This window comes from Columba livia, chromosome 9, assembly GCF_036013475.1.
Source record: "Columba livia isolate bColLiv1 breed racing homer chromosome 9, bColLiv1.pat.W.v2, whole genome shotgun sequence".
In the NCBI taxonomy this organism is placed as follows: Eukaryota; Metazoa; Chordata; class Aves; order Columbiformes; family Columbidae; genus Columba; species Columba livia.
The window spans coordinates 26,226,211-26,239,318 of NC_088610.1; the positions used below are offsets into that span (position 1 = coordinate 26,226,211).

At 40.2% G+C, this 13,108-nt stretch overlaps 1 protein-coding gene across 4 annotated transcripts in view; it reads left to right on the forward strand.

Annotated features, from left to right (window-relative positions):
- The window catches only part of CLSTN2 (calsyntenin 2), a 439,253-nt gene that overhangs the window by 83,398 nt on the left and 342,747 nt on the right, over window positions 1-13,108 (forward strand). The window contains exon 3 of one of the 4 annotated variants that reach the window (XM_065074409.1): window positions 11,583-11,723. Coding sequence is in view for 1 of the 4 variants with exons in the window: in XM_065074406.1 (XP_064930478.1) it covers window positions 12,423-12,492 (70 nt within the window). In the remaining 3 variants the exon portion in view is untranslated. Of the gene's footprint in view, window positions 1-11,582; window positions 11,724-12,207; window positions 12,497-12,969; window positions 12,994-13,108 lie in introns of those variants that run through there. The other 3 variants (XM_065074406.1, XM_065074411.1, XM_065074407.1) reach the window with 3 other exon arrangements.

Consider the following 13,108-nt stretch of genomic DNA (forward strand, 5'->3'; position numbering starts at 1 on the left):
AGACCGTGGACTGGCAGAACTACCTAACTCGTTTCCCTTTATGCAGAATCATATTGCTATTCCAGATTAATGATGCAGAAGTAGTAATTATGTTTTTATAATGGTTTGTGGTGAGATACCAGCTGTCAAAAGAGTAATTTGTATGACAAGAAACAGATAGAAACAAGACAGTGACTTGCATATAATTTCTTAAACAAAGCCCATGGTACTCCTCAGGTTACTCAAACTCTACTGTTTTTTACCAATATCTTTTGTTCACAATTAACTCAGCTTGTGGGTTCTTTTGTTTTGTTTTTCCCAAGAGATTAATGTTTTCTGCAATTGCACTGAAAAACATGCAAAATCCTTTAACATTTGTTCAGGACATAAAAATATGTCCAATAAATTGGTAGCAGAATTCTTGCCTACATTTTAGCATTTTAATATTCACTAAGGCAAAATGGGCAAAGCTGGATAACCACTATAAACATGCTTCCACCATTTTCCATTTGGATTGAAAATTTAATTCACGTTGACTTTGCTTAACTTCTGCAAACATTTGGAAATTAAGTTTTAATCACTCAAAGGTATGCAGAATGTGAACTTCAAATATACTCATTTAAAATGTTCAGCTGCTTGGACAGTGTTTAGGTTATATGGAATGCAGAAATGCTTGTCTCCATGGGATTACTAAAACACTGTGCCAGAGCAAAGATACAAACCCAATTAACTGAATCAGATCAATACTTGACAGCACTTTGTACAGCTGGGAAGCTGAACATACACAACTATTACTTAGTGTGCATATAAGGAGAGAAATATAAGAGCAAACTCTATGATTAAGAAGGAGTTCCTTTTGTATGATACCCCTAGAAATGATACAACAGGAAAGGAAAATAGGGAAGAAGGGCCTATAGATGATAACAAGAACTAATACAAAATAGTAAAAATAGCTAGATTTTCTAATTGTCCACTTCCAGGATTTTTATATGTTTGATTGCAAGAAAAATGTACAAAATCTTTGTCAAATTGTTGTTAATTCTTGGAAAGAAGTATGTGAAATTAACCACATACCATTAAGTTCCACTTAAGCATTGTATATACTGCTAAGGAGTGCTGTGCAATCAGAGGAATTTTAATGAATGAAGCTATGATGCTGAGAACCCATTGTCCACACTTATATGTATTTTATGAATTTAACTTCAGTCTTCAATTTTACCCTAGTCTGGTCCTGTGGACTGAGCAAAATTTAAGAGCTGGAGTTCACTAAGTGTGAATGGGAACGCATCCACTGCTCTAATATCACTTGCCAGGAATCCAGGTCATGCGCTCTGCAATTGCTCCACAGTGTGAACAAAGCATGGTGGGTTGGGACAGTTAGTTTCACTTGAAAAGCACACCCGAGCCAAACTTAAGTAGCAGCACAAATGCATATTTTTCATTATTAGCTCTTCCATAAAAATATTTTGTTTAATGATTTTATTATCTAGTTTGCTGCTGATTTTGTACTTAGAATTTCTCTTTTTTTAAAAAAGGAAAAAACTTACAGCGAACTTTTGATGTGCTTAATATACAATGAAATCACACTTATTTGGATTGATTCAGTAAAGGTGGGAACAGCTGAGAAAGAGAAAGCTTATTTTGAATGTTCTAGACAATCCATTTGCTTGGCACAATGTGATGTGAGGTCATGTACTTACACTAAGTGATGGGGCTGTGAGGGGTGTTTTGTTTGAGATGTTGTGTACCAGCGAGTCCAGATGAAACTGGTGAATATCTGTCTCTTTTTCATATCATGCCCACCACACAATATGTCTCAATCACTGTGTTGTGTCAGTACCTGGGTGGAAAGCAGCTCCTAACGCTGTCAGGTCACAATTGCTCCTGTTGCAACAGAACTTGAGTAAATGGGATGCGTCAATGGCTTGGCTGCATTAACTTCCTTTTCCACTTGGCCTTCCTAGAACTCAATAGAGGTGATGGTCCTGCTTAGTCATAGAGCTACTATCCAAACGTGTCCGGTTACTGCTTGGAAGGCTCTTGTGAGAAGAGCTATAGAGATAGGAAGGAGCTGGTGGCCCTTTTGAAACAGGGACTGTGAGGTTTGCTTTCTTGTTCACTGTGGAATTGCATCAATCTTACATTCAGAGCATGGCTACCAGGAGCTTTATTGACATTGCAAATCTCCAATCAAGGTAGAGAAAATAATTATATACTTATTAAAAACATTTTAGGAAAAGAAACCATTCCTATTGATTAACAGGCAATTTCAACATGCTCAAGGCTGTTCTTTATTGATCTATGGGCATCTGAAACAATTTCACACTGCTTAATTGTTTTGCTATATTAATCACATCTCTTGCTTTATCTCTGAATTGATAGCTATTAAATTCTAGAAACTTTTAGAGAGTAATAATTTTTGTATTACAGTAACAATTTTTCATATTGTCACAACTGAGTTGCAGCCTCTCCAAACTCTTAAGTTACTAAAACATATAAGCTGCTTTGTCGTTGCCAATCACAGATAAAATGCAAATGCTAATCATTTGTTGGGCAACTGCTAAACAACACTTGCCTACTGTTTACTGGTGACGAGAAATTTCACAGGGAAATTCGCAGTCTCTGCAGCAAGACACTAATGAGATAGTAAGAAAATGCAGCTCTGCAAAAAAAGCTCTGCTTCTTTTCCTTTTTGTTTTGTTAATATGTTTATTGTAGTATTTGAGTCACTTAGTGAGCCAATACGTTCAGTTTGAATGCATTGCTTACTACAAGCTTTGCTGAAGTTTACAATCCTCAAAATAGTCAATTCTCAATTACTTGGAAGACCAACACTCTTCTCATGAAAGTGTAGCAAAATGTAATTTTCCAAACCAGAGCATTTTCACTAACTATATTGTATAAAAAAAAAAGATAATCTATATATATACATAATCGAGAGCCCTGTGTTGTGTTGCCACAAAGTAAGTGTTTGAAAAGGGCATAATAAGTCATGTAACCTCATCCAAACAGCAATTCATAATCTTTTCCTAGAACTGAAAGGTGTGATAGAGAATGGGACTGATGGGATGCACTGTGTTTCAATGAAATATTTCTCCAGGTTACTGTCATTTGTTGGTAATGACCACATAATCTGCCATGTAGTGTCAGTCAACAAAACAGGGCAAGTTTGGGGTACACTTCAAATTTCACCCACAGAATGCATCTAGGTGAATCCTTTCTGCCTCCTTTGAGATGTTTTGCCCTGGACACCTTAATCTGTGGGAAAAAGATTCCTTGCTCAAGTAGTATTTTTATACTAAAACTTACCATTTTGGGGAAATTGACAATAATTAAAATATTAGTTGTTTTCACAGTTAAAGGATAAGTCCTTGTGGAAACTCTCAGCCTTTATGGAGAGCCAATACATAAGTAAGTGGAATATTGCTATACCTACTGTTTCAGTTATCAAGCAGCAATATGAACACTGTGGATCTGAAGATCTCTTCTCTGACTAAATTAGTCACTCATTTGTCCTTGGGTGTCTTCTAGTTTCCTGTAAGTAAGAAAAATATTGTTTCATCTAAATTGATGCTGAAGGGATAACACTGCATTTGGAGTTGTTCTCGGATTTGAGCTCTTTGGTAATTTTATTTCCTTCAGTTCAGAAAACCAAATGAATAAGGTTATACTTTTAAGAATTCATCTTGCCTCCTGGAATGATGAATTTGCTACCTCTGCCCTGTATAAGCTATTCCTCTCTGATGTCACTCTGGGCCTCTCAGACTCATTTTTTAGAAGGGCTTGACTGCAATTCCTTTGTTTGGTTTCAGTTGAATTTTGTTAAAGTTGAAATCCAGAGATTCATGTGGGTAGCTATGTGGATGCATTTCAGCATTGAATCTCTCTGATGTTAGTTTTCCATTATTTATCATCTTTGGAAACATTGTATTTCAGTAACAGCTTTTCTGATCTGTTTCCGTTCTGTCTTTTCATTTATCTGTGTGTAATATACTCACTGTGTTTAGGACCACAAAAATCTCCGTAGTTTCTCTTCTACATTCGGGAGTTCAGTTATTGCAAAGGAAACTAGTTCAGTTAGAACAGTAGAAGTCATGAACTCTACAACCGCGCAATGCGAGGTACTGCTTGAAAAGATTATCCAGGTATTTTGATTTCCTGTGATGCAGACATATTATGCCTGTTGTTCTTTAAAGGAAAAAAATCCAGATGGCATTAGATTTCTCATAATGGGGGAAAAATCCCACAAGTGCTATGACTCACAGCACTCGGGTTCTCCATTTCCAGGGTGCCGAGAGCTCCGTGTGTCTCTGGATGGCACTCTTTACCTGTGTTCCTACAGAAATGATTGGCTCCTGTAAATATCAGGTCTTGTTAAGTGATCAGCCAAAATGCAAGAACTTTTGGCAGCTCAAATCAAACAGAATTAAATCTAAAATGGTTACTATCAAGAAATTTGCATTGGAAGAAAATGGATATAGTGTAAGATTATACTATTATAATAATCAAGAGAAATCAGACATGGAGAAAAAGGTGGAAAATTATGAAAAATTATCATCAATCAGAAAATGAAGAACAGCCATTAAAAGTAACTGGTTCTAATTTAGCTTGAGGAGGAAACTTTAGAGTGACTTGAAAATCTTTATCTGCATCAATCATCATTTTTTGATACTCTGGTAATTAAACTACAGGAAAGGTAGCAGTTAGAAGGATGTTAATAGCCATGTAGTAATTCCAAGCTTTGATTACGTTTTTGAATTAGAATATTATTTTCCTGCAAACATGTGTGTTTTCATTTTGAAGATTTTTAATTGGTAAAGGGAAGCTGTGCTTAGCCTTTGACAAATAAATAGAAGCTATCTAAGTGTTAGTTTAGAATGGCACGTTTCTTATAAATATAATGGAAAAACCTCATAGATATTAAGCTAGTTTGCACTAATTTAGAATCTGACACTTTGCTCTGGAAGTTCAAGAAGTATTAAGAAAATATACAGAAACTAGAAAAAGGTAGAAACAGCAAGTATTGATTAATTGAAAAGTGAATGTGGAGAATATTGAGGGTAAATAAAGTGAACTAATTGTTCATTTAAAAGTTCTAGAACATGGAAAAAGGCATGAGAACTGGAAAATTCTGAAGAAGGCAAAGGGCATGAAAAACAGATCCCGTAGAAATTTGTTATGCAATCTGACGGGAGCTAGAGTGGCACCATAAAGGCCACTCAGGATGGATAGACATACTGTAATTTTTTTCTTCAGTACTGTTAAAAATTTGTGAAATTGCATTTTTAGTTGGGTTTCAAAGATCACCTTGGATATTTATTGTTCTTCCCCCTCCACACATTAAAATAGCCACATTCCTGTCCCAAAGTGGATTCGCATCTTCCCTGAAATCTATAGAAAGCTGACCAAAAACTATAATGAATTAACATGGGGTTTATCCTAACAATGGGGTACCAATTTACATATCTAACTTTACTGTGCTGTTTACAAAATGTACATCCCGTGAAATGGAACTTAGCAAAAGATGAGTTGCTTTGAAGGTGGGTAATATGAGAAAAAATAAATGTTAGGCAGAATAAATAAATTCTTTGAGTAAAAGAATTTGCCTGCTGTGCCTTCAGGTGATGGCATTTGCTTCCAAGAACTAAAACTACTGTCGTTCTGATGGCATGTTGATGTTCTCATTTCCTCTGGATATTTGAAGTTATCTAAATTGCTACCATCCAAGCTCAGCTAGCCTGAAGCCCATCCCATGAAGAGCTGACACAGTGTTCCAAAAGACTGCATTTTTGCCTCTCTGAGTACAGAAAAAATGGTCACAAAGAAAGGCCCTAGTTCAGCAGGTTGTAGAGCAGCACCAATTTCATGATCTAATAATCTGAAGAGAGTGTTGTACACTTGTGCTAGGCACCCTACATTAACTTTTCCTTTTCCGTTTGATACAAGCCACAGCGTGGATGCTGATCTATCACCTTTCTAGTTGGGTAAGGCTGCACTGCCCCACATGCTGATTTAGGTCCTGTGCCTGCTGTGGCAGATTGGATTGCCCAGTATCTTACTAGTAGCCAAATAAATACCAATTTATTGTTTTCTGGGGCTCAACTGCTAATGGAGAATAGGAGAGATGAGAAGGGTTGTTACATTTTTAATAACAGGAATGACACCGAGAACGCTCTCACAAAAGAAACAGGGGAGAATCCTTGGTCTTTTGGAATAATGTTTTTATGATTCATTAACTTTTCCATTGAAATATTTCTCAAAAGAATGAAGTAAATGGGGGTGGGAGGCGGGGGGAAGCCAAAGGTAAAACATAGCAGCTCACGTGAAAACAACAGCCAACATTTTAAATGTAAATGTCAGATTGCATTGCCTATGTCTTTAGAGGAGGAGGTAATTTATGGTGAACGGGTGTGGGAAGGTTCAACTGCAGTTCTGCTGGAGGCATTAATCTCTCTGGCTAGCCAGAATCTGAAACGGTACCCTTAATTGTGGTTTCCACCTAGTGGTTTTGATACCTTTAGAAAAGGCATTGAAACCAAATTGAACGACAGCCTTCAGAAAAATTGAAAAAAAATATTCATTCACTGTGTTCCTGATTTAAGTTTGAAATTGTTTTGTCTGTAGGCAAAATACTTATTCAGTGTTCCATAGATTAATTTTTATCTTTAACTGTATCTTTCCCAATTTAGATCCAATGTCAAAGTTGAAATCCTGTGCTATATTCATCAACAGTTTGCAAAAGATTTGCTGATTTCCTTCTACTCTGCTGGCAATTTCATTAATGCTATGAAAAAAATACATGATCTCTGCTTCTGAATTCTAATTTAATTACATAAAATAATGTCTTAAATGAAAGATCTGAACCAGATAACACAGGAGAAGGATAACAGTACTCTGTAATTCATCTCACCACTGAGGATGAAAAGGCAAACACCTACCAGGTGTTATCTCATTGGTAAATATTAGAATGAGGATCTTACTTTCATTAAAAGGAAAACAATAAAAAGTCAAGACAGAGTAAAGCACTCCACTATGGATTCCATCAGCTGATTACCTGAATAGTGCTATTTCCTTTGTCTTTTTAGAGATTCAACACACTGTTGTGCATAAAATCATTGTGTGGACATGGAAGAGGACATCTCCAACTCAAATTTTAAGGAGAAGTTAGGTAGGTGGTTTTTAATCAGCCAGGAAGGAACTTGGGTAGAAGATCCCTACTCTTATAAAAAGTACTGCAGTATTGTTCAAGAGAACGTACTGCCAAGACTTGCTATATAATCCATTCCAAAGCACATCCAGGTGCATGACTGTAACAGGGCATTAGCTCAAGTCTGAATCATATCTCCTACTAAATTACCAACATCATTTTCTGCCAGACATGAGTCTTTTATACAGGTGTCCATCAAAGGGCTATTTTGATGTAAATTCATTTTATTTAGTGATCTCTCACTATAAAAGCTAATTAATGTTTGTAATACGTTGAAAACAAATATTGCTTTTGAAATAACAATTCAAAGCATGTGCCCCTTATAGAGCCCAAGAGAAGACTGATGTCTTTTGGAATTTAAGAACGTGACAGAAGCTGTGGGTTTAAAAGCAGAGGATTTCAGTATTAAGGCTTTGGGTATCAGAGCTGAGGAACTAGTTGCAGATTTTCCATTATACTGATGAGAAAAGGTAGGGTTACATATACTTTCAGAGTTCCAATCTGCATTCTTAAATAGGATTTACAACATTATACACAAATTATAAGGGACAATGCAATAGACTGTCAGCAGTATTTATTTCCAACATTATAGCTGTTTGGCTTTGGTCAGGTCCTTAATGCTATTTAAACAAATATACTTCTTTCCCTACCTTCACGTGACTCTTCCTGCTGCAAAAGAGCCTTTTGTTTAAAAAACTTCCCAGTGATTGCAGAACACATTTATTTATTATTCAGATGGTTCATTTATTATGAATAAATAATTTAAATAAATTTTCTTCTGTTTAATTAACGCATTAGCAGTTGCAGCATATATAGAAGGTAATGTTTATACTCATTTCTCAGGCTGTTAGTTCTGTTCTACTTGACGGCCTGAATAAGTGTCCGGAGAAATGCCTGTTCCGGAGAGCCAACAGAACCGGAGGCAGCAGCAGCAAAATGCTCCATCTTTCTGTCCAGGCCCTGTAATATTCAGGGTAATTTTAAACCCATGGAGCAAAAGAGCAAATAATCAGGAAGGCTCTAGGTGTATTTCAAACTCACAAACAACCATAAATTACATCAGGATCATTGCTGTTGCATTTGGCATACATAAAAAACTATTACTTTATACGACTAATAAAAACAAATGTTACTGCTGTTCTATTGAAGAAGTGGATACTGATTTCTCTACTTGATTGCAATACCAGACTTTTATGTATCATATTAAAATACATGATCTAATGCTATCTTTTAAATGTATTTTCTTCTTTAAAATGGCATATATACTCGTCTCCCTTTTGTTTTTCCAACAGGAAAACATGTAGCCATTTTCTTTAGTAATACATAAACTCCCAAATGTAATGAAATCTAGATTCCTGTGGTGTATTTTTTTTTTACTATATATTAAGTTTAACTTTGCTTGAATCATGGCTTCAGGCACCCAATCAGATTATGTTCTTCCCATTTTTGGTGTTATGCAAACATTTCCTAAAACAAAGCAATAAAGAACAGTGAACCTTACACCCTAATCCTATATGAATGCTACAATGGGATTTGCTATAGGATCTGATTTATGTATATTTTTGCACTGAATCTCTTGTATGGATGATGAAGTGACTTTTATAGTGTTGAAAAATATTCTCCTTTCATTATTTCCTTTAAGTTTTGATGCTTAAGTTGTTTTTTAATTAATGGAGTCTAATATCCTTAACAAAAGAGTAATATTACTTTGTACCTGGATATTACTGCTAAGCTATCTCTTCTTTGTTACTAAGAAAAACTGATATTCACTATGACATAATATTATAAATATGATCATCATGATACTTAAAACTCCCAGCTAAATATCCTGATATATCATGAGGTAGAATTAACCATGACCTTGGAGCTACCCAGATTTCTCCAGCAAATATTATCTGTCAGGGTTAAATCCTCCCCTCCAGCAGAATCTTGAATCCACACTGGGGAAATTATGATAAAAATAATCTTTACATCTCTAGACTCAAATGGATCTTTCTGACTGACTGCCTCTGATGCCAGGTCCACGTCGATAATTCTCAGTGAGTGCATGGCTATGACCTTTTCCCCCTTGTTTTAGAATTTCTGTTTTACAAGACCAATAAAACATGTCAGAACAAAGTGGTGGTTCTAGACATGTGAATGGATGGATCTCAGCTCAGAGGTAATCCTTCAGCAAGTTCCTGTTTGGGACTAAATAATACATTACCCTACTGTAATGGTTCTGTCAAAAACGTATATAAGCAAATTCTGGAAGATACACTCCTTCAATTACACAATCGTTAGACAGAAAGACTTAAATGAGTAAAGGATTTTTGACTTGCTTTCTTAAACCCTGTAAGGGCTGTAGAAGTTAATCGACATACCTGGTTACAAAGATGCACAAAATGTAGGACTTAACAGCAATTATTTACCTTATATTCCTGCATAGTGCTACATCATCATTATTGGTTTAAAATATTTCTATGTCTACATCCATCACCTGTATAAAACATGACCAGAAGACTGCAGAACACGCAGGCTGTCATGTCAATAAACAAATACAATCAGGTAAAAAGGAGAACAGTTTTTGATTAAGGTACCAGAGCTCAAATTAGTTTTTGTTTCTGACACCAATATCATGTTATCTGTCGGTAAAGTCTCTTCATCTTTTGTACTTCAGCTCCCTGCCTGTGGAATGGGGTAACATCTGTCGCTTTTCATTTCCGTTATCTGTCTTATTTATTTAGGCTATAAGTTGGCTGAGGGATGTATCTTCCTGTGCAGCATCTACCTGGCAAACCCACTTTCTAGATACCACTAACAAATCAGTTACATTATTGGATTGTGAGTAATAGGTTAATACTTAAAAAGCAATATCTTCTAATTTTAGCTTCCTCAGATTCTTGCTAGTTCACGCTATCAAAATACCCTCCTTGAATTATGTTTCTGTGTTTGCTGTGCTTATTCACTATTTCAATGTGTTAGTCTATGGGACATATTTCTAACCTTTCAGAAAGTGAGATGTTGCATTATGACCTTGTGACAGCTTTTTTTTTTTTAAATTAACAAACTAAAATCCTATGGATTTTAAAGTTACTTCTATGCCTTTGCAGTCTTTGTCAGTCTGACTACTATAAATGTGGATTATTTTGGCCAAGATCACATGGGTTTACCCTGTAATTCCCTTTTACGTTGATAGTTAAACCTCTCTGTGCTATGTATAATATTTGCTGCGGGTGATGGACGCTTGGGCACTCAGCACAGCAGTGCACCTGTAATGAAATCAGCTGCGGTGTCCACGGCTGGTTTCACCAGCCAGGCAGTGGTGTCCTCCCAGTTGGGTGGCAGGGAGCATGGTCAAGCCTTCTGTCATGTGCTACAAGTGCTTTTGAGCTGTTTGCAGAAAACCTTTACTGTGCATACGTGGTAAACAATGTTTTGGAAGATTTAACACTTTGGCAATGGAGGAGTTTCCTCCTGGCTACCAGAAGTGACTTATAGCAGCTGAATTCCTCATCCAAAAAAACCCTTCTGTTGAAAGATGAGAAACAACTGAATGCTGGCAAAAATTATTTTTCTGTGCATGGCTGTCTGGTGTGTAAAATTATTTTAGTGCTGATTTTCCCTGCTTTTTCTTCATGCTTGTTCCATTCCAGCTCACAATAGAGATTACAGGCAAGCAAATTCTATAAGTAATTAAATAAGCAACCAAAAAGCACATTAGAAATTTGTCCCAAATGGTATAACTTGGGAATTTTGTCTCTAGATGAAGTGGAACAGTAAATGTGTATTTCCAGCCTCTTTCTCTAGCAGATGAGGTATTACATCTTAGGTTTGGAAAATGGCTTGGGTTCTTGTCTCTGTGTCCCATCCTGCTTTTTCTGAGTGTGTAGCTGGAAGAAGGAGTGAATCTTGCATTCCATCTACTCAAAGCGGTTTGCTCCATGCATCTTTCTTCTAGCAATACATATTAAGAGAATAGAAAGGAGCCCAAATGATTTTAACCGATGACTGTGATGTCCTCTGTGTGTTACATGGGGTTCTGTAGGATGGACCCTAGTCTTGCTCTTTGGCATGGAGTTTTCAACTAACACTCGTACCATTTCATTAGAGCAGCCTGAGATTGCTCTCTGTCAGAATGACAGCCCGCACAAAGCCAAGTGAATAACAAACCTGTGTTCGAGTTGTGATTCCCTTGTACTTGCTTTCCAGAGTTCGGTGGCTTCGATGAGTAATTTATGGGACAGAGCACAAATAAGACAACAGCTGAAACAGGGAGACGACTTTGCAGGGAATAAACTACCCTGCAACTATTCCTTGTAGCTCTAACAGCTTGCATTTAGCTAATACCTTACAGCTTGTATAGCTTATACTCTTATGGTGAGTGTCCTCATGTTTGACTGTGCTTCCCTTCCAGAATATGTCAGCCCTCTGCAGTCCTGAACATGAGTCTCACCTGGGCGTAATTTCTGAGCCCCCCCAGCTCTGTGTGTCCAGAGCCTGGTCCCACGTCCCTCCTGCACCGCTCAGCCTCGCCGGCGCAGCCTCCATCTCTAAGGTTTGAAGGCATGCCTATTCCTTGTACATTTCACCACTTTACCAAAACCTTTGCAATTTGTCCTCTTCTCCAACAAAATAATTCCACGCTTTCTTCCCACCCCGGGTTTCCAAGGTTTCCGATTTCTCCTCCAAATTTCCCGAACTGTCACTTCATCTTCTCTGGGCTCCTCCTTTCTTGCAGCCACCGCCTCTGTGTCTTCCTGCCCTGGTGTCCTTTGCATCCACCACCAGAGCCCTGTTTTCTTCCCCTGTGTCCCATGTCCCCCATTGCTGCCGCTCTCCCCGCCCCCCCCCCCCCCCCTTGCTCGTTGCAGCTCGCGCGGGGCCGCACGCGGGGCTGCTCGGCTCGCGCCGCCCGGCGTCCCGCACGCGCGGGGAAGGCGACACCTGCACGCGCAGGTGCGCGGGGCCGCCACGCGCCGCTCTCCTCACGGCGGGGCCCGGCGGCGCTGCCCCCACGGCCCAGCCCGGCGCCCCCCGCCCCCGCTCATGAATATTCAGGCTTCTCCTCCCCGTGACGTCGCCGCGGTCCCGGGGCGGGAGCCGGAGCCGCCCCGGTGCTGGCAGTGAGGGCGAATGACGGAGCGGCGGCGGCGGCAGCGGCAGCCTCCGCCCGCCTCGCCCCGCACACAGCCGCCGCCGGGAGCTGCCGCACAGGGCGGCGTGTCGCGCGCGGAGGGCCGGCGCCGCGGCGGGGATGCGGCGCTGCTGCTGCCGGGGACCGGCGCTGCTGCTGCTGGGGCTGGGCAGCCTGCTCGCCGCCAAAGGCAGGTAGCGCGGGAGGCGGCGGTGGGGACGAGCGCGGTGCCCGTGGCGGGGGGAGCGGGGCTCCCCGGGGAGGCGGCGAAGCAGAAAGTTTGGGGGGGCGGGAGGCGCGCGGGGCCGCGGCACCGGCGGCTGCGCTGGGGCCGCTCCCTGGGCGGCCGCGGGCCAGCGGGTTCCCACAACTCGCCGCCCGCTACTTTTTCGGGTGTGCCCGTTGTCGGGGACAGAGGGGCTCGGGAAACGGCTGAGCTGAGCGGGAAGTGCCGCTCCCGGTGCTGCAGAACCGCTCCGGGAGTCCGGCGCGGGTGGAAGCCGCGGCTTGGCGGATCGCGCTAGAATGAGGGCTCCTGCTTCGCGGTGAACGGTCAGGAAGGGCTGAAAGGAGGGAAATGGGAGAAGAAGATGGTCACTGTCAAATCTTCTGAGGTCACCCAGAGCATCCCCAGCCCGCTCCGCACTGCCCCGGGTTCCCGCTGCTCGCAAGGAAGCGCAGGTTGCCGCAGGTTTGTGAAAACTTGCTGTCGTGCAGGGCTGCCCCGGCGCAGCTCTGGTAACTGTACAGCACCCCAACACAAGAGTTGCCCGTTCAAAAAGGCTCTGGTCTCCCAGGTGGCCAGG